Raw genomic sequence first — 22,859 nt, 5'->3', positions numbered from 1 at the left:
AAGACAATTTAGCAAGGGGTGGCCCAGTAGGTATTTTAGAGATCCTTACACATCAAGCCTACACAGGGCATGGCTAGAAGCATCTCTGGAAGAGTAGTCTACCAGAAAGTCTTAAGGAATGTTCAAATCAGCAGCTGTGCTTAGTCTTAGATTAGCTTTCTGCTCACCTTTTGACAAATTCAGAACAGTAACTAACACAAAAGCCTCTGTCTGATGTGTGGCTAATATCCCCAAAGGACAGAAGGGAAGTTGTTCAGGCACCAATTAACAAGTTCCAACAGAAACACGGCAGCAAAGGAGGAGCAACACGGTGTGCCATTGAAAATCTGTCGGTGCAAACGACAGACAATAAAGACAAAAGGACATTGTGCAGGAAAACTCGTCAAGCACTGCAAGCCTACATATTTTATTACAACAAGGAACATAAAAAGGAAGTCCTTTCAATAATTTTCTATTTTGTCTACGTCTTCTACTTGCATATGTTTTGGTAACATTACATACAATTCCCTCAGCCTACTATTGGCAATTCTGAGGCTGAATTCACTGTAGAAATCCAGGAAATATATAGTGTGGTTTTCTCAGTGTGTCAAATCTAGTCATCTTACAGACCAACATGAAATATTGGAGCTTCTTATGATAGGAAGAATAGGAAAGCATGGTTTCCTACTGACAGCTGCACAGGAAGCTTTGGCATTGCAACACTGAGCACCATGATAAACCCAAGACTTCTCCGGGTTCATGCATTATTGGCAACTTCAGGGCAACTGCTTCCCAGTTTCACAAGTGTAGCCAGCTTCTCTCAAAACCAAGATACACCCAACATCAGCTTTTGGCTACAGATTTGCAGTGACTGGCAGTTAAAGTCAGAATGAAGAATAAAAAAGAACAATAAACACACAGAGCAAAATCAGGTCTTCTGAAGAGCTTCTGGCTGGGAATTTTTAAAATGGCCGCATAATAACAACTGTACATTATTTATAGTAAGTATTTTTCATTTTACTCTTCAGCAAATGGAACCATGGGATATCTAAAAGGACAGCACATAACTCCATATTCCTAACAACTAGAATTACGAATACAAAATTGAATAGTAATTTTTGGTAGGAAGATAGATATTGTTCCTAAATTAAAGAAAAATGCCAACAACCAAGATAAAATATTACCACCACCACTTTGTGTTTCATAATCTGAAAGAGGACAGGTACCCTTCACTAACACCCAGGTTTTCAGTGGACTATGGTACCTACATTAACTAGAAAAAAAGCTTTGAACTACCGGCTTGGCAGCATGACAACTGCCAAATCTTGACCATGTTTGATTATTTTAGGAGTTCCCTAAGCCACAATGTCATCAGGCTATATACCACCCAGAAACACGCTTCCACGATCAAGGCACAGAATTTGCAAGAATTGAATTCTCTTCCCAGACTTCTTGCATGGTTTCTATGCCTAAACCTTGCTTCATCATCTCACCAGGTTTCCCTGAACATCTGTCAATGTCCTTGAACAGAGGCTTTAGAGTAGCCAACTACAACTGCTGTCGTGTAGACATTGACAATGCTTCTCAACTGTGGTAAAATTTTAGACTATGGAGAGATGTATACTACATCAAAATCATTTAGAACAATAATTGGCTCTGGTTTTCTCTATAGCATCATTACAGACAATTTTAAAATTAATTTCTTAAGCCTTGAAGGTCATTTTAATGCACACTGAAAATGCGAATATATTTTGAGTACAATTTTTGAATACAGTATTTGTCAAAACCTAAGGGAAAAAAATATTCTCCACTAAGAACATGACAAAGGTGTTTGCTTTCCAGCTGCAAAGCTAAAAAAAACCAAAACAACATTCAGCATTTTCATGAGACTCAACATATCCTCTTAGGGATTACTACATAAAAATATTGAGAAATTCAAACCTTCCTGCCCTTCCTAATTGTTTCCCAGCAAGGTTTACTTTCAGACTGTATATTTCATTTTCAGAAAATGAACTGTAACTATACAATTACGTGTTCAGGAATTGTATCCTTAGAGTTCATTTTCTTTTTAAGAAACTAAACCACATAAATTTGCATGTGGCTGTTTATCTGTGATAACAGTAAAAGTACAAACCATACCACAGTCTGCGTATCCAACAGAATTTCTTGTCTTCAGCATTACCAAAACAAGTGTCTGGTATGTTTGGGTATAAAAAATACTTTGTCAGTAATACTCACCCCTACAATGCCTGCAGAGCCAACATTGCTAAGAACCTAAGCTGAATTCTATTCCTCATTGGGCATGACCAAATTATTTACTAAATTCCAGTGAGCTGAAGCAGGGGGATTGTTCACAGAAAGCTTTCTGTACCCATGTGGGAAAAAGATTCAGCTTGACTCTCTGAACACAGTGGGAGCTTGTAGAGCTGGCAACTGGAAGTTCAAAAGTGATTCCTTGTCAGAGTCAACCACTTGATGCACATTTTAGTGATCAACAAAGAACTTCAGGGTAAAATAGGTTTTTGAGCTGTCTCAGAGCATCCTTCAAATGGAAAAGTTAGCTGGTCATTTAGACGAAAGTTACAAACACACCAATACCAAATAAAATCTCACTCCCTTTATGATTTTTCTTTCTTTTTCACTGGGGAATAATGTGACCTGACTAATTCTAGAACACTAAGTTATGTAAATTGTTATGTAATGTAAGGTATTGGAGGGCACCTGGTCACTATCCTATAATAAAGATAGATCAGACTAGTGTAAGCTCTTCTGTTTTCTACTAAACAAAGTGAACTTTATTTACGCAGGTGTCTAGTCTAGAGGCACTGAGAAACAGACAAAGATATTGCAAAATATGATTTTGCTGATATGAAACATGCTACTAGTATACAAGGAGAATAATTTCACTGACTCAGGGGACGATCAAGACGCCCTCACATTTTTAAGGTGTTACAGCATTTGTTTTGCAGCACTTGGGTGAATACCGGTCCTGTCAGAAACTCTTCTTGTTTTATAATCTGATTAGATACAAAAAAGCTGTTTACAATGAACATCTAGTAAGTAAAACAAAAACCAAAAAACCAACAAAAATCAGAACCAAACCATGTAATCCAGAATTAGCACCATCCATTTTAAAATCTAGCTATAATAAATTTTGCCTTAGCACTCAAGATGAGCTGCCTTCAAAGAAAACCATTATGCTTATACACATGCCCCATAAAAACTACTAATAAGCTTCCAAGAGTATCTTTGCAGTCAGCAGGATCCCAGGGAAGCACCAAGGAAAATACTCTGGCAGTTGGGTCAGCTGTAATTCAGCAGATTATCCCAAAACACAAAAAAGAACCCAAAGCAAACAAAACAACCCCACCAACTAAGCAGCAACAACAAGAAAACCCCAACAACAGAAAAAACAAAAAAAGACCACTGCCACCAACAAAACCCCAGTCATAATTCCCCCCAAAGCCCCAACCTACCAAAACAGACCAAACGAAAACCAACTAAACAGCAAAATCCAACCCATAATACAATAAATATTTTCACAAATCGGAAAAAATGTCTGTGCCATGTAGAAGAACCTGAGGTTCACAGCCTGCAGAAATCCCCACAGTATTCAGCTCTTAAAACACATAATCAGCTAGCACACAACTATCTTTGTGCCTCATTCACTTTTTTCTCTGTTTTTAATCTAGGTGTGTATCTATGAAAAGGTGTGAACTTCCTCTTCATTGTCTTCTCTGTGTAGGAACATTAATCTCCTTTGATAATGGAAATATTGGCATTTTATTCCTGAGATCAAAGGGGCAGCTGAATCTCAGTGATCTAAGATGCACGGAACATGTTTTGTTTCTTTAGGGGTAGGACCATGTAAAGAGGCCTCAACTGCATCATTCTGGTTTTCCAACAGTCAGTTTAATCCATGCTTTCATTACAACCACATCTTTTAAAGGTTTTAAATAGTTTTTTAAAGCAATAATTAAGGAGCTCACATACAAATCTTGTTTCTTTATTCCGTGAACTACACAGATTGAAGCTATTTTCCTTCCTCCCCTAAATTTTCCTTTCTTTGCATTATTAACCCAGAAGTAATTTAATTTTCAAAATCTAGTTCCGATGTTAAAAAGAGAAAACATGCATTTGATATTCTCCCATGGAGAGTAAAAGGCCTGTGAGCTCTTTTGCCTGCTACTCTGTGGATGAGCATGCCTATTCTTGTAGTGGCATTTTTCCACGCCTCACAAGTTCAGCAATGCCAAGCTGCTGCCACAAATAAAAGCAATCCAGTAGGCTGCATATGTGCACGTGTGTGCGTGTGTGTTTACATATCTCTGGATATGTAAATAGCATATTTCTCTGAAATTGTGTCTGGCAGGATTTATTCTCTCCCATTTTAACAGTAATCCATTATTCGCCCACCATCCGAGAGCCTAGGGATTAATGGGGTTTTAGAATCTGCAATACAACAAGCTGTATTTAAAGTAATACTTGTTCCAAACAGAGTAAAATAGGACATGTCCTGCATAGATGTTAACCCTTTTACTCTAGTCTTTCAAGAATTATACTTGAAGTGCATTTTAGCTTGTAAGCCACCTACCTTTAGAATATCATGAGAGTAATTTCCTTCCATAAGTAATACACTCCTTTGATACAGAGCTCCAATTCTCAGTTGAACACAGACATATGAGCTTTCTTTAGGCAATTTAATCCCTGAAAGCATCAGCTTTTCAGTTCACAAAATAAAAAAAAAGCACCCCAAAAGATAAGTTTAATGCAAATATACATAATGAGGTGAAGATTAGTAACTACATTTTGTAAAACTGTCTTAAAATTTATTTCCCCCCTCTAAAGGGGGGAAATGATCCTTGAAGTTTTAGTTTTCGTAGTTTTTAGATTCTGCACTGCCTAGGTGTCTAGCTCTGATCTTCACATTAAATGTAAGTAAGTTCTCTTCACAGAGCAGGTAGACAAAGCAATCATTTTCCAGCTTGAGACCAAGAGCAACTCTTAGAATTTTCAGTGCTAAAAATCTTAGGAGTGGACTGAAGAGAGAAAACAAGAAGGATAGGACTTCTTAACCTGAAGCTGTAATTGGACAATTCACTCCAATTTTCAAATAGATCAAAACTTATAAAAGTGTGAGACCTTGCGACCAGTTGTCTATTTTGTGACCATTTTGGGTTCATCCTGGGTGTAGCCCTGGCTGGGCTCTTGTACTGCCCAAGGTGTATCCATTAAGGCCTTTTAATAAATACCTACGTAATTCCTTTAGCTCTTTTCAGTCTCTGTTCCAAATCAGCCTCCCAAGACATCATTTCCACCTTTAAAATTCTATCATTCTGCTGTAATGCCCAATTAACATCTATTCATAAATCCTGTTGGAAGTACTTTCTTCCATTTTATTCAAATTAGATTCATTTTTCACTACATCATCCTGTACGTCCCAATTTTTCTGTTCTTTCCTAATTTAAGGTCACAGATTCTGAAGCCCCTGATGGACCATCATGCAGCTCTCCAAGTAACCTGTCTAACATTTTCCAGCTGTAAAACAAGAATTACAATGTTGAACCTTCAAATGAGTCAAGCCTGAATTGGGAGAAAACAGAACTTGGCACCAGGGACAGAACTGAAGGGTTTCAGCAAAGGCAAGATTCGAACCTACTTGGAGCTGTCTGATGCCAGAATAAAAGAATGCTAAATTCCTAGATAAGCAACAAGTAATAACTATTTCCTCCTGTGCACTGTGATGAGATGTATGTCTGCTCAAGAGATGGAAAACTCCAGGTGGCTGAACAGTACAGCAGGAAATGCCACCCTATGTCAGCAAAGAAAGGCTGGTCTGGGCAAACTTGAAAAGATAAATCACAATTGGGGCTCAATTAAATTTCTCATTCTCTGGAGATAAGGCAGCCACATACCAACTTGAAACCATCCTGAGCAGATGAGAAACGCGTAAATTGCAATGTGCCGAAGATAAGGCATTAAGAAGATAAAACAGTCTGATTTGAGAGCATCCCAGTACCAGAAATTATGAACTGAAGTAAGTAAGTAGTTCTTTACAATACACTATCAAGCATCAAGGGTGGTTATGTTCACCCCAAAGAAGTTATAGCACAAGCAGGAGAAATTAAAACCCTGTCCGTACTAAGGACAACATATTATAAGCCCAGACTATTTTCTAAGCCTGAGTGAGCTGAATTTACAATTGCAATAAGAGAGATAATGTAGTTTAAACTATTTTAAAAAATTCCATGTAAGCCTCATCCCTTTTAATGTCAAGTCACTTTCAGAACATAACTTATTAACAAATCACTCAGTGTTACACATTCCTTTGAGAAACTAAACACAAAGAGAAATGGTATCTTTTCCTGGCTACAGTTAACTACAGCTCTCTTCAGGATACATCCAAGTAACTAAAAAAACCTCTAAAATTATTTGACAAACAAAAAATACCCAATGCGTTCAGAGAGTCATTACTTCCCTGAATCCACATCCCAGTGCAGTTGACAGCTTCAGTTTTTCTGCCCTGCCTCCACTCTTCTGTTCTCCTCACTCTGGAGAATATCCTCCTGTGGCAGGATATTCACCCAGAATTACAGCAGTCAGCATTTCAGAGTCATCAGCTAAGCCACTTTGAAGACAAAGGCAAGAAAATAATTACAAGTGATTACCTATTAAAGTCTACTTAATGGATACCTTATAAATTCAGGATCTTTGAGAACAGTGAAGAATAGCATTATTGTAAGTAAATGGGAACTTTGGGATCACGCATATCTCCTGTGTAAGTAAGTGTCATGACAGGAACTGCAGAACCAGAGGTTTGAGGAACAGTCTGAAAAAGGAAAACTTTCAGCATTGTGAAATGCTAATGCTGGGAATTAAAAATGCAAGTGCAGGCAAAGATCTTTAAAACCGCAATTTAAAAATACATATTTTCTGAGTTGCACATTGGTCTTAAGAATTATCACCAACAGAGTATCTGAGACCCATTCCAGAAAAGTTACAATAAAAATACAGTAAGATAGCAGCAGAGGAAGCCTCTAATCTCAATAGTCCCTTTCATATCAAAAGCAGTCAAAGCCAGAAGGCTGAACACGTAGCTTCAGGGCAACGACTCACTTCTCTATTCACTAACACAAAGCACACTTCCAAATAGTGCCAGTGAAAGTGCACATCTCTCAGGCTATGTCCAGATTACTCCTGCCTCTAGCTGTTGGCAAGAAGAAATGCCCCTCAATCTTCATGCTTCCCCATCTCCACTGCTCTGATGTGAAAGGCAGAAGGGGATAAAACCACTGAACTGACAAACAACGGAACTAAGGAACACAAAAAACACCAGGGCTTTATAGCTTCAAGTTCCATTAGAAAAATTACAGAAAAATTACAAAAAATCGCATTGGAAATGCTTCAGCACAGTCTCCAAGGGTGTTTGCAAAACTTATCAACTTTTGCTAGGCAGCATCAACTAGTTCTTGTGGAAGCTCCTTTTGTCAGTGACTCATACCAGGATGTTGCTCTTGAAAATGTCTTCTCATTGAAAAATTTGGAGATTTAAGAGAAATAAGAAACAAGCAATTCAAGGGCTCTAGCACTGGTGTCCAGATCAACAAACAGCACAATCGACTTCCTGCCCATGTTTAAGTGGAAAGCCTCAGCTCCGTGGAGCCTGCAGATATTAAAAGCATATTACGTCCTTCTTCAACTATGTTGATAATGGCAAGACACATTATCATCAACAGAAAGCTGGCATAATTCTTGTTTCCAACATCCTTCAAAGAGCTACTTCCCATGTCATCAACTAGTATCATATTAAGTAAATAGCAACAATGCAGCAAATGAAGGGCTAAAAATTTCACAGCCATAATATAAAAGAACATAAAATATTCAGTTAATTTTATTCAGGTATTTATACATAAACACAAAACACTTCCTTTGTTTTCTTTGTAAACAGTTTAATACTTGAACATCTCTAAAGATATTTAAAGTTGTGTGGTGGCTTATTTAAAGGTAAGAGAAAAATCTACAGCAGCTCTATCGGGCTTAAAGCCATACAAGCAGATCAGGTTTTATAAATAAAAGCCAAGTATTTTGGTGCTTTTTTGATTCTGCCCCCTTTGATAAGGTGTTCCCTCAGGCTACTTCTAACAACAGCACTGAATAGGAAAAAGAAAGAATTTCAAGCCTCTTAACTGGCAGCTCAAAACATCACTCAGTAGGGTAACTCTGAAATCTGAGGGCTCTCTAAGGTTGTCAGTTTTTTACTGAGTCTTTCCTAGGATTACTGAATGCAGTAGAATGATTGAATTTAATGAAAAAGAAAGCCTGAGTTTTAGGTATTTTAAGCCAGAAGCTGCACTTGCACAGAGCACTTGTGCTGAGCACAGAGCCTGCACTGAACCAGTACTTCAAGCAGCAAGGTGGTATGTGTGCCTGCTGGTGGGGTGATCTGTTCTGCAGTTACAAGGCACACGAATGTGCCTTGTGAATGTTTAATGAATGAATGTTTAATTCTCCTTTACAAGAGTTGCATAAATTACAGTGTTAGATGTATCCTTAGCTGTATCTATGACTCCTTTTCCAGAAAGGAAGCTAGGGCTGAGAACACCCATTCATGGATAATTTCCTTAGGTAACCAGGGTTAGGATAATTTATGTCTTCTGAAGCATCCAGCAGTCAGTTACGCAGCACTGTGTGCAGGGCTTTTCCTGCCTCTCTTTTAAGACTGGCCTCCCCACTCTAAACACCTACCTGTTGAAACTCTTCCATACATCAAAAGAGACACTAAACAAACTTCACTTTCCAAACCACTTTAAACATTTATGGCATAGCATGCAACAAAACTGTAAAAGCCCCTTGACAAAACACAAAATGGAAATAATCTAAACTAGAGACAAACACATCAACAAATTAACTAGGGAAGGAAGCCTGAAGCCAGAAGTAAGAGAGCATAGTTTATTCTTTTGTAGCAGAGCAACAATTTTACTGCAAGGTCAAAGCAAACTGCAAAGCTCAGCTGTACTGAGCTTTGGCCCAAATCAGGTGGGAGTGCACCAGATCATGACCAAAGGCTTCTCAGACCAAAAATTAACTTTCCAAGTTAAAAATGGACAGACCAGGAAGAAAGTAGAATAGGAAAATAACAGATTCCTGGTGTAGGTGACAAATTTAGCCTAAGAAAGAAACCATGGACACTTCCTCTAAAAACCTGTGAGATTTCTAAGCTTCTATTATCAAGCAATGCATCTGGTAGTGGGAATTCGGCAGAGTTTAGTGAAACATGGCAGTGGATGAGATGATAGCACAGAAAAAGCATGTGAAAAATGACTGATCTTACACTAGGAAACAAAATCAGCTTACAGAATCTATAAAGGATATCAGTGGGAGGTGTAAGAAAACCTACAATCACAGAAAGTGCTACTTTTCCCAAAACAAAGGTCAGATCATAAGAAACTGAATTCAGGCTACTTAAACCACCAAGAAAATCTGGACACGGTTATTAATAGATTAGTATCTCCTCCTTGGTATCATGAAAACAGATATGAAAGCAACTTGTTATCTGCAGTCTTCATTGTGGTAAAATACATTATGAATCAAAAAAAAAAACAAGAGTGTGATACAAGAACATTCTCCCTTGGCTTTTGTTTGGATTCTACTGTGGTAAGAACCTCAGGCTATTTAGAAGCCACCGCAAGGAACATGCTTCTTTCAGCTGCATCCCTAATTGGTTTTGTTACTTTGAATACCTGCTTTCTTCATTTTATCACTCTGTTTCAGAGAAGCTTAGGGCTTCCAACCTGTGTACCTTCCATGAAGGTGAGTACTGCTGTTTTGGATACACCAAGTGACATATTTAGCAACCAAAGTAACACTTAGGAGAGAGAGTAGAACACTGCTTTCCAAGACAGGTGCTTTATTTCACAGCAGCATGGTGCATACAGTTAGCACTGACAAAAGACTAAAAGCTGTGCCAAGACACATTTCACTAAAAGATCATGGTAATACCTGAACACTGTCTTTGATTTAAGGAACAAGAACACTAATATGTAACTGCAACATTGTTATTGCTCTGCTCTGGGGTATGCTATTCACAAAGTAATAGTAATAAGTGCTCTTATTGGACTCATGCATGTGCAGTTCTCATGTTAAGTGCTCTATAGCTGAAAAGAATATAGATGATGTATTTGACCATTTCAAATGTAGTATGTTAGAATTTTGCCAGCAAAATTCTGAAAGCAGGGACAATTCTGGCATCCTGGATTTCAAGAGAGAATGAAATTCCTTAGCTCAACAGATGCTAAAAATACCACAGAAACATGCAACTATGAAGACTTTCTTTTTACTTCCCCCTCCAGCAAGGAGGGTTAACATTTATGTCCAAGACATTAAAGGTGCCTCAGATATCAGCATCTGCCAAAGACATTGAGAAAAAGTAATCACTTCAGAACATGTCCCCTGGCAGAAGGAGGGGACCGAGGAGACCCAGGGCAGAATGGAAGCAGGTTACTACTGCTTGCAGGGACAGGCAAGTTCCCTCCCCGCCTGCCTCACCTTCTCAAGTGCCCTTACACAACAGGCGTGAGGCCCTGGAACAGGATGGACAGACAGCTGATGATGCGGGCAAGGTTTTCCTGCTGTGCTGATCCTCCTTTCTCTGCTGAACAGTGACGGGACCCAAGGGAACACAAAGACACATCAGGGAAAGTGTAGGCTGGATATAAGAAAAGATTCTTCACCAGAGGGTGTTTGGGCACTGGAGCAGGTTCCCTAGGGAAGTGGTTACAGCACCAAGCCTGACAAAAGTTCAAGCAGCATTTGGACAACACTTCTGAGCACACAGAATGTATTTTGGAGCTGTTCTGCACAGGGCCAGGAGTTGGACTTCATGATTGTTTTGGGACACTTCTGACTCAGGATATTCCATAATAAACAGAAGTTTAAAAATAGAAGGAACATTTAAAACATTGATCAGAACATTTCGCAAATTAACTTCCTGCTTCCAAGGTCGATTTTGAGAGGCTGGTGGTTGTTGGTGCTGCTACAAGACCCCATTAGTCCTTCCCCAGAAGACGGCCACTCAACATGCAATGGCTGAACGTGAAGTGGCTGGGACACTTAGGCAGGCCATGGAAGTGGTTGAGATGCAGGAGTTAAAATGAAAGAAGGCACATGAAAGGAATAAGTCTGGGCAGATGAGGCATTTCTCCTTAGAAACTGAACTCAACTGACAAGTTGAATGCACAGCAGGGGACAGACTCATAACTTTTATCCAAGTTTGCATGTTTCACTTAGTTTATGATACAATGGGAAAATATGTAACAGTATTTTGGGGCTGGAAATTAGCATGTTTTTCAGCAAGTCTCTTGAACATGCAAGCACACAACACCTGCAGAGACAGGGAAAAATGCTTGCTTATCACTTGCCTCATTTATCAACAGTACACGCTTTGCTATTTGTCAGAAATGGAAAACATTCCTGTACTTACTCAGAGGTACAAGTGTCTGATTAAACACTCCACTTAGTGCAACCGAGCATGGCAGAACAAGGGCTGTACAACACAACACAGCAAAATGAGATGAGTAACTGCAGGAAAGGACAACTAAGTGCCTTTCACCAAGCATGCCAAGAAGGGCACGCATCTCTTTTTTTTGAGACATATCCTGAAGAATTTTGGCACTTAGTAACAAGCAAGTCTCCTACAACACTTGAAAGACACACTTCAGAAACTAGGTTAGTGCTCAACAACATGCTATTAGGATCTTAAACACAAGGATTGTTTTAATCATCAAGCCAATGCACACCACTGTATCAGCAGGAACAGTGTGCTGCTTCCCTTTCCTTCACTTTCCATGTACCATCTCCTCCTGCTTCATGAGTCATTACTCACAGACCACTGTATTAACATGTGGATTTCCTGGGCAGTAATTTAAACAAATCACAGAACTCAAGTCAAGATTTTTTAAGGACTGAGCCTTGGGATTCTCAAAAACGAACAGAATATGCCATTTTGCTATCTGAAATACTTTGAACTGTCACATCATATTCTAATGTATGTTCAAAAAAAGAGACAAATGACTTTGAGTCCATATGAGTACAGCTAATGTTTTAAAAGACTGCATAGTATTCAAGCAAGAGAGGAGGATCACAGCTTCCCATGCTGGTATCTCAGAGCTAATCTCCCACAAGTCTGCTTGACTAGGACTGAAATAAAACTGCACTCATTAGTTCAAAATGTTAATGGTCACACTTTAATATTTGCATGCCATCAGTCTGGCATTCAGGCTTTGTGCAAGGACAATGCCTAATGTGAGGTTCTTTTTTCCAAACTTTAGTTTCCCTAGAGCCAAATATTAGCAGCTGAGCATATTAATGTGAGGTTTCTTTATTCACTCTGGGTTTCTCTTGGTTACTGTAATGCCCCCAGTAGTAACTGGGTTTTTTTTTAACATTTTTGTAAAACTACTGTATGACCACTGTAATTTCTATATGTTCACTTAGCTTGATCTAGATGCCACATCATGAAATGATGTTTCTCACAGTCCTAACCATATTCCTGGTTAATTCCACCTTCATACAGGCAGAATTTCGGCCAACAGCACTGGACTCAGAAACATACCCTAAAGCTACTTAAAAATATATGAAAACAAAGAATATTTCTGTATTTTCTGTTTTCCTAACATATGCTCTGAAATTTTCTTTTATGTAACAGTTTGCTATATACTTTTTCACACAACAGCCATTTTAAATTCTATTTTTTTTAAGTATTTATAATATGAATGCATCCCTTCATTCTTCAAAGACTGAATTTAAAAAGTAACCAAATAGTTAAAGATTAAATCCTTTTTAAATTAAGGTGGTAGAGGACTGAATTTCACTTTGGACTTTTTAATGTAATCATTTTCTTCTACCATCATTGTCTAGCCACACCCAAATGCAGGCCTCAACTCATACAGAAGTGAGGGCATCTCTACACCTCCACTAAAACGTTATTTATTCTAGAAAGACAGTTTACATCCTCATTGCCCTTTTCCCTTCCCCTCCTTTTCAATTCCAACAAATATAGGCTCTTTCTAAAGACTTTGGACAGATTCAGTCTCAAGGACAGGAAAGTAACAGCAGTTTAGAACAGACTTTTTTGATCCCCATCCATGCATATTATCAGTTAATTGCTTAATTCTCACCAAGGCTGGTCAAACAGCCCTTATTAAAAAAAAAAAAGAAAAAAGAAATAAAGAAAATTCAAAACTTTAATAATTTAGTTAATTATATAAAAACAAAGCAGTGCCAATATTGATACTTACAGGCTGAGGCTGTTCTGCAATACAGCAGTTGAAACACAACCAAAACTCACTCATTGTTTACAGTCTGAAGTGGGAACACAGATGAAAAGCAGGAGTCAACCTTTGTAAGTCTGCCTGTTCTTTGAACAGGTTTATTTTTAATGGCTCCAATGTGAAAATTTTCTTTTCTGATGAGCTCTTCTCCAAAGACAAGTCAGTCCCAGGACAAAGAACTTGAAGGCAAAAAGTTATTTTAGCGTCTTCTTCCAGAAGGTTGATCCCAGCACCAGAGAAATATTACGAATGCTTCTTTGGTCCCTAGCGTTACGTGAACCTGAAAACAGAAGCACATGAATCAAAAAGAGAATACAAAGAATGTCAAGCTCCAAGCCAGCCACACACACCACTGAGTTCTTGGTAATACCCTGAATCACAGATTGAAAGACTTTAGCAAACAAGTCAGGTGCTTTTTTCTACTGTGACTACCAAAAATGGCATACAACATAAATCCATATGAGACTTACATTCCAGCTTTGGTTAGACTAAGTGATACCAAGAATTGGTATCCAATCTTTTGGCAGTTATCTCTGTTTGTTTCTAACTTTCAGAAAGTGATAATTGCCCATACACCCCTTTATCTTATTAGAGAATCGTGCTTGTTAACACGTCATACTTCTCAATGCATACATACTTCTCATTATACACTCACAGTGTGAGATTTAAATGGTATTTAACCTCAACCCTGTTACACAATTGTCAATTAAAGGTATGCTCTCCTAAATGTCAAGGAAACAAATACATTTCTGTATATAGAATATTTGCAAAATGGCTGGACCTGGTCAACACGATGTATTTTCTTTCCTTCCACCCTCTTCTACCCTATGCCTCATTTACAGTTTACTTCAAAATAGGGTATTAGTTGTAGACCTTGAAATTGTTCCCTTAAACCTCTAAAACTCCTCAAGTGGAACAAATGAGGCTCCAGATTCCAACAATTCCTTTGCTCAAATAATGTTTATTGGTAAACCTCCATTCTGGTTTCTTTCAGTAGGAGTGCAATAAAAATTCCTGTGAGACTTCATTTATCTTGCAACATATCAAACTTTACTTGCAGAGAAAGCAAGATAATGAATATTGAGAAGGTTTTTACTGGCATACTCCTTAACAATTCTTTATACACTTGCATCTTCATTTACACAGATGTTTGCACAACTATGCAATTTCTATTTCTATGCAATTCCTCACAGTATGAAGTGGTTTGGAGGCTCCACGAAATGCATGAAACTAGGCATATATCAGCGTACACCTTCTGTGGCAGAGCAGCTCCACTTTGCTACCATCTTCATTAGATTACTACATGCCAAACACATGAGCAAAGCTGTCCCTCATTTATTTACACACACACCAAATCACTGCACTGTGTGGCCATGACAGGCCATGTACTTTCCACAACTACTCTCTACAACACGCACAAAAAGAATAAAGTGGAACCTTTTCCATACGATCTCCAAAGCTTTTGGGAGGCTCTCACATTTCTTGGTTTTTAAGACCCTATCTGAAGCTCCTTGAGAAAAAAATGCATGCTGCAGTAACAACATCTAAATAGCAACGCCCCATCTAAAGTACTCTCATCTCCTAGGCTTTGCAAAATCAACTGATACTGTCAAAATTAGGTTTATCTGCCTGCTTCTTAGATTCCTTGCTTAAAGATCAGAAAAGGAAGCAGCAGGGGGGGATATGCTTTGCTAGGTTATCCTGTTGCTAACACCATATAAAACAAAGCAACTTTATTAAACAGGATACCTGTTTAATACCGCTCTGACAAAAATACTTCTGTACAACCTTTTTCTTGTCAGACACTTGAAAAGAAGGTCTTAGAACAGTGCTAACATGATATATTTTCACTACTTAAATGATGTTTTTCCTTTCCTTTTCCTGGTTTAAAGATCACCATCTAAATCCCATGAACGGATCATGAAATTGCAATAAAACTTGGGTTTCAGCAACCAGTAGTGTGAAACCAAGATTGAAAACAGAAGTGTCTACAGAAGTTCTCACTCCATACATAGGTGGTTTCAGACCCATTTTCTCAATTATTCTGGCAACTGAAAATTTCATTAACTTTAAATAGCAAGAATAACAAAGGAAAGCTTGACAGAAAAATACTCGGCTGATCTCTACGGGCTCAGAATTTGCACACCACACAATTATTTTCTAAATTTGATTCCGTATGTTACAAAATCAAAAGTAAAATACAGTTAACTCCTGTTAAGCATGTAATATTTATACTTCTAGTCCCGTGGCTGTACAGCTTATGTCTCCGTAAGAGCTGGTTAATTTACTTCTAAGACAGGCGTGAAGTTTTTCTGAAACACAGCAATGCCCTTCCCAATGCTAGTGGTTCAGATTATGAGGAACTGAGAAATCAAACACTCAAAGTTAGCATTTTCAAGTTTGATATAGTGTAAGCTGTAGAGCAAGGAGTGGGTGTTGCACAGTGAGCTTTTCTTGCTGCGCAAGGAGTCTGATTTGTGACTCCTGAAACTGTGATACTTGTTGCTTCCTTACAATCTCTTTCTGACTAAGTCCAGAACTGACGTATCAAATTCTTACTGTCGCAGAGGGTTAACTTTGATCTGCATGTTACACCCAAGTACAGAAGACACACTCTGAAGGGCAGGGAGATTTTTTGTTGATGTGCCTCTGTGTTTGCTCACTCATAGCTGGCACACTCCTCCAGCTCACCGCAGCCTCGGGCACCGTGCTGAGCTGCAGCCCTGGGGGCAAACCTGGAGGGCTCTGTGTGGGCACCTGTGAGCCTGGAAAGCTCTTCCTGGTTACAGAACACCCAAGGGTGCAGAAGCCTTGCTCTACACAGCCACTCTCTGCATGCAGGACTTGTGACCTCCAGGACAGTCAAAACTGACCCCCTGCCTTAGATCTAAAGCTTCTGAATGACAAAGCCAAGCTAAAGATTGTAAATAATAATCTCTGATTACATGCTTATTCTTAAAAAGGCATTTTCAATTCTACAGACTGTAAAGTGCTACATTTGCCTTTAGTTTGGTGGTTCAGCAATCACCAACACTTTTTCAATCTGTTGACTTTTAATTAAAACACACAGTTGACATATCAGTATGTCTGGAGAAAACTGACATTAACTGCACCTCTTAGAAGGAAATGAATGCATAGCAGTACTTTTCAGAGCTCTGGAATTTCATACATCTTCCCAGTCTGCTAAACAAATGATTTTAACAGGAGTCAAGTCAAAATAAATATCAGGTATAAATCGGTTGCACCAATATGGAAAGAAAAGCAATTAAGCTGAAAGCAAAAAGGTGTATTGGTGCTAAAGGTGATATTAATGACAACACACTAAAACTTCTCTTACACTGTCAGTTGCTTGTTTAAAGATCAAGTTGAAACAAGAAAATTCTGCAGTTCTTTTCCAAATTATTGGTTATAAAGAAAGAAAGAGAAAAAAAAATATAGTGGCCTACAGCTTCTAGTCAGGTAATTATCTAACATTAGCAGACCAGCAATCTTGTAGGAAATTGTTCCTGCAAAGCTTGAATTGCACCCCAAGCCTAGCTGCAATTAACGAGGCCTCAAAATATTTGCAGTATTTCTCATCTAGTTCCCTCCTTTTTCATAGGATTGAGATTTGAATCACAGAACGGTCTGGGTTAAAATGGACTTCAGAGACCATCTTGTTCCAGCCTCCCTTCCACAGGAACACCTTCCACCAGCCCAGGTTTCTCAGGGCCCCATCCAACCTGGCCTTGAGCACTGTCAGGGATGGGGCACTCACAACTTCTCTTGGCAACCTGTGCCAGTGTCCCAGCACCCTAACACGGCATGGTTTGCAGTACTGCTGCCTTTGTCAGAGCAGACTTGCCAGATGAAGAGCACAACAGAGGCTGAAGAACACACTCCACAGTAACAGCTCTGCCACCCTTTGGTTTTGCTCTTTGCTCAGTCTGTGGCAGAACACCGTAGAGCTCACATTGAAAAGACAAGACAATTGCTCGGTCTAAACCACGAAATTTATCACTGATGAGTGGTGAAACACCAATTTGTTTTTCCCATGTAAACTTTCTGAACTCTGAGTGCAACTTATTTTAGAGTGGATGATTCACACTGCAAAAACACACAGGATTATCATGCTGAACGACTCTGTTGCATCTTTTATACCTTTTATACCTTAGTTATTATAACAATTTAATAACATATCTAGAAATTCTAAGTATAAAGAAATCAAGATTTTAAAAATAATACATTGTTTAAAATTTAAAGTGAAACACCAATAAGGTAATTTTCTTCACTCTAAGGTTAATTTCACCGTGGCTGGTCTAATGCAAAAACCAAAACTACTGCTTATTGTTAAATACCAGTCACAAAGGCAGGAAGTGCAAGCACTGCATTAATGATTAGTGGGCAAAGTACACTTTATATTACAGTATCACCAATTTTTCTTACTAAAGCAGCACTAGCTTTCTGGTGAGAAATATACAGAGCAGGAAAGGTAAACTAAGACATCAATTTTCCCTCTGAGCCTTTCAAATTTATTGATCTAGAACAGGTTAGACAGCATTTACCTTAACTGATCCAAACAGGAATGTGCACTATGCTGTGGAGAGTCAGTTAGAATAAAACTACTTAATAAATATACAGCTTGAGAACAGCCTGGTCTTTTTAAAAAGGCATCCTTTTAAGGATGAATTTTCGATATCTTTTGACTGTATGCTGTTCACTGTGGCTTTACACAGGAAATGTGGTAACAACGCTCTTTGACAATCACTTGAAATAAATAAAACCACAGGAAGAGAAAAGAAAAACCTACAGGTGTTAGCATCTGAATTTAACTAGGCTTGCTCCAAAGCTCAGAGTATTATTTAAGAAGAAGGGGGGGGGGAGAAGCGTAAAAAAAAAAAAAAATTTGTTCAAATCATGAACGAAAATCATGCCATGCCATGGTATGCCCTGACACAACATGATGCGCCATAATAAGCACATGTAGGCACAAAGTCACAACCAAGCCCACTAACAGTATTTTAGTCTCAAGTACTTCAAAGAAAAAAACCTTCCAGTTGTTCTTGCTATAGGAGAATAATTCCATGAAATACATGGGTATTTTGATTTGGTTTTCATGCCTTAAAGGCTTTGAAAAACTGTTATTTCTTTCAATCTTGCAAGTTGTAAGTGGAAAATTATCATTTCTGAATGTACTTCTAAGATGTCTTTCACATTTTGCACTTTAAATTTCTATTGTAACCACACTATTTCGTCTTGATATGACTAAATTAAGTCATGTGGCAACCAGAAACAAGAGAGGAAGAGGATTAAGGTGTGTCCAAGCCAAGAGAGAGGCTGAGCTGCAGCAACCAGAGGACACTCTACAACTCTCAAAGGAGAGAGAGATGTTTTCACTTTACAGCCTGATTTTTTGAAACAAACCATCTACAAGAAGCAAGAGGTTTTAAACAAATACAACCTACAGATAAAGTTGCTTCCATTCGTGAATTTTGTATCAAAAACTTTATCTCATCAGGGCACTGAAATTACAGAAGCACTCTTCCTCCATCCCCCCCTACAAGAACAGACACTTCTGGGCACATTGACACTGATTTTAATGCAGCAATTGTCTTCTGCACTTTCAATTCCTGAGAAATTTGAGCTGCAAATAACTCATGCCACACAAAAGATAACATTCGCCATCAACATAGCCTGAATAAGGCTGAAATTCTTTTTTCATTTCCTCATAATCTTCCCATATTGATTCTGCTTCAGTGCCTCCCAAGTCCCTCAAGGTTTATTTCAATACATTTAACAGTCTTCTTCAAAGTCTGAGTTAGGCTTTCTTGTGCATTTTTAAACCCTGAATGCCTATGTCCTGACTCTGTAAAAAGGCTACTTTTATTCATGCCTTTGTGATACAATTTTTCACATTACTACTAAAGTGGTAAGGCAATAGGTCTTGATTTTGGGATTATTGGTCATCTGGAGTAAATTCTTTTTTTTTTGCCCCTATTAATACCAAAATGGTTTTCACTAGTATATTTCCTTAAGCAACTTAGAAATAGTTTGTACTTCAAACCAAGCTCAACACAAACTAATAGCCATGAAAAATTACTAGTATTAGAGCAATTTTCTTCTGAGTTTAAGGTTTGAAAACTGTTGAAAACAGGGCAATAGTCTGAAGGTACTATTTACAGCTTACTTAGAGGAGACGGGGTGATTTTTTAAAATTGTAGTTGTTGCTAATAGTACAGAATCTAGCTTTAGGAACAATCACATCTTTCACTGAACACCTTCAGTTTTTGTGCTTTCAGCTTGCAGGAAGCCATCACAAGCTGTGCTGCAATAAATGTATCCACCTGGCATAATACATGGGAAAGCAGCAAAAGATACAGGAAGGAAATCATGGCAAGTTTCTAAGGAGAAATACTAGGTTTTCCTTATCAGGTTGTTGATAGCATGAGAGGGAGCTGTAAAGAAGGGGGCAGCAGGAAAGCACACAATTCTGTCAAGGAAAGTACAGCTCACCAAGTGTGACAGTAAACACATTTGTAAGTGCCAGCTGTGACCTTAAAGCAGAAAGGCATTAAACTTTCTTTTTTTTTTTCACACTCCTATCTGCAACTGCCCGAGTTTTATTCTGTAGCCCTTCACTTACATTTATTTATTTCATGTGAGGGATCCAGCCCTTGAAAAGTCCTTACTATTTTGGGCACAGAACCAACAAATGAGACAGTACCACTAAGTCACATTAAAATTCTTCATGTCTAGTTCTTTTCAAAGCTTCCTTTATTGTCTTTAATTAATAACTTCATTTGATATATATGGGTTCAATGCACGTTTCTGAAACAGTCAATTCATAGCTCATACTATTCCCCACACTGACATGCCCACAGCAACCTACTTCTCTTGAAACCTCAGCACTAATAGTTCTGCACTATGAAAATTCAGAAAGACTAACAGAAAACTAATTATCCAAATTTTTTTACTCAATAACAGAAAGGAAAACCACAGACTTAATAAATATGTTCTGTTCAACCTAAGACATAGTCCAGGCACATTTTGCCCTACCTCCAAAAACAGCCAGCTAAGAACAAGTGCAAAGCCTTTCAGAATTCACTCCTATGGTTTAGAAAACCTGATTTCATACTGACTTCCTATTTGCATGAAAAAAATGCTTTCAGACAAAGTTTTAATTGGTCAATAACATTATCTTCTAAAGTGGCAAGTTCTATAGAAGGAAAAACAATGCTTTTGTCAGCTAGCCTCCTAGTTACTTTTAACAGGTAATACCAGTCAGGGAGGAAAAAAATGAGCAGGACAAAGTAATGATTAAAGGCAAACCATCTACACCGTACCCCTTCTGTAAAGAATTGAAAGAAAGGAATCCCCAAAAAGACTAACATTCCTGAAGAATGCACAGTTTTTATTATTATTATTATTATTATTATTATTATTATTATTATTATTATTATTATTATTATTATTATTATTATTGCCCTGTTCTACAGTAATGATGGGGAATCCTCAATATTGGCATCCAGTGAGACCATAATTTTAAAAACAGGGCAGCATTAGAGAGAATGGAACAGTCTATGCTCACAACATACTACATGGCAGACCACACAAGATACTGAAGGAACCCTCACCTGTTCTTAGTATGACAACAGATAAAAAGCATTATCCACAGCATTTAAAATGTTCTTTTTTTCCAGGGAAAACAGGAAACTAAGACATCAAGGCAATATCCAAGGGAAGTTTGGGACAGAGGAAAGGAGTAAGTGTGAACAAGAGAAGAAAGGCCATTTAAAGTGCCAGAGTTCACAGAGGCAAACTCTTAACAGTACAGGAAGTGTACCATATAAAAAAATATATCACTATGGCACACGAGTATTTCAGATTTTAACCAGCCACTGTAAAACCTGTAAAAACTGTGGTGCAACACAAGTCTGACGCTGTACCTAAAGATCTTTTAATGCACTTCAGTAAATTACTGCTGCTACTTCCATTGACCCAGATGCCTGGTGCACAGTGCCAATTTACACACGGACACAAGGTATTCACATTTTTTTTATTCTAGTTTTGTGCAAAGCATGAGCCAGGTGACAACCCACAAAAGGCAACCCAGTCACCAAAACTTTACACCATTTATACATTTCAGCAAAGAAAGAAATCACAGTCCATTGGCTACAAGTTACACAGGGATCTTTCACTAGTATTACACCTTTTACTGGTTAAATGATTCTCATGCTAAGTAGCTCACACGCTCAGGCTTTCTCCTGAGTCTGTAGGTTTGTTTAGTTCATGGGCTGTCAGTCGGTGGTCCCCATCTCCCTCTGCCAGAATTACTTTTTACTAGTTGGAGCTGGTGTCAGCACAGTTGCTGTGTTTCCTTTATTAGTTTCTTCTTTATCTTAGGAGTCAAGCCAAAAGTCCCTGTGGCACATAAATTCTGCTTTGTTTTTGTCCACTATCAGCGGTACATCCTTCTCCCCAAGCTTTGTCAACCTCCCCCTGGGTCTGAGATCACAGAAGAATGTCGATGCTAAAATTTAACGAGGCAATTCTACATAAAAGTAATTTATCTAATACCTGGACATCACCTCCCTCTTGATTGCAAAACAATTATGAGACCAAGTGCAGTAGGCAAAAGCAGTCTCACATTTTGTGGGACTGGATAAGTCAATGTTACCCCATGAAACTACCCAGGATTCACATGGGGCCAGGTGAAAAGCCAGATGAATTTTCTCTGTTCAAGTCCTCCTCAGCATGGACTACGCATGCTTCAAATGGCTAGAATGTATCAGCAAGATGTCTCTGCTTTAACTTTCAGTTCCACAGCATGCAGAAAACAAAACAGAAATAGGTTTTTGTTAAAAACGCAACAGAATTGGGTATTTTTAATCTGCTATAATTTAAGCTTGCTTAGATGACTTGAGCTCTGTGTATGCATCCACATGTAGGCACATGGGACATGGCTTAAAGAAACTTGAAAGCTAAGACAAATCACAATTTCAAAGATACTCTGGGTCACTCTAGAGGAGAAGTGCAATTTAGGACTTCTGGAGCGGGTACTCAGAGAAGCTGTAGGCAGAGGCCGGTGAGCTCATGCAGTCATTTTCTCAAGTGTACCAATTCCCAAGAAGCAGTACATTTTCTTGTCACTGCCCAGTGTGAACTCACTTAAAAGACCACTCTGCAGTTTAATACAGGTGACATCTCTTGGCTTCAACGTCTACCTCCGTTACTGTTTGCTCATGTGAAAAGCACTCACACAAGAGCCTCACACACACAAGTCTAAATCAGGCTTTGACTGGTCTGAAGTGGTGTCAGTTTTTCCTGACCAGACACTTGAGAAAAGTATACCGAACACTCAGTTCATTTTACAGGCAGTCCATCTTCAGACCGAAATTGGTACAGAAATATCACCCAAGTTTGGCAGAAAAAGCAGGATGTAACTGAGGCATACGGCAGAGCCGGAAAACAAATTTTAGAACTTGTGAGAGGTGGCAAGTGCTAACTGGGCCTGTTTGGATTTCACTTTAACGATAAGCATGGGGAGCAGCACAAATAGACTCACAAAGCAAG

General features: G+C 38.5%; 1 protein-coding gene across 3 annotated transcripts in view; it reads right to left on the bottom strand.

Moving 5' to 3' along the window:
• The window catches only part of CDC42SE2 (CDC42 small effector 2), an 83,305-nt gene that overhangs the window by 20,101 nt on the left and 40,345 nt on the right, over positions 1-22,859 (bottom strand). For all 3 annotated transcript variants that reach the window (XM_058043627.1, XM_058043628.1, XM_058043626.1), the window contains exon 4: positions 13,275-13,587. In XM_058043627.1, coding sequence (XP_057899610.1) covers positions 13,275-13,328 — 54 coding nt within the window. In that variant the 5' untranslated portion in view covers positions 13,329-13,587. The remainder of the gene's footprint in view (positions 1-13,274; positions 13,588-22,859) is intronic.

This window comes from Melospiza georgiana, chromosome Z (genome assembly GCF_028018845.1).
Source record: "Melospiza georgiana isolate bMelGeo1 chromosome Z, bMelGeo1.pri, whole genome shotgun sequence".
In the NCBI taxonomy this organism is placed as follows: domain Eukaryota; kingdom Metazoa; phylum Chordata; class Aves; order Passeriformes; family Passerellidae; genus Melospiza; species Melospiza georgiana.
Note: the sequence above shows the minus strand (reverse complement) of the source record. Positions and strands in the feature narration are given on the sequence as shown.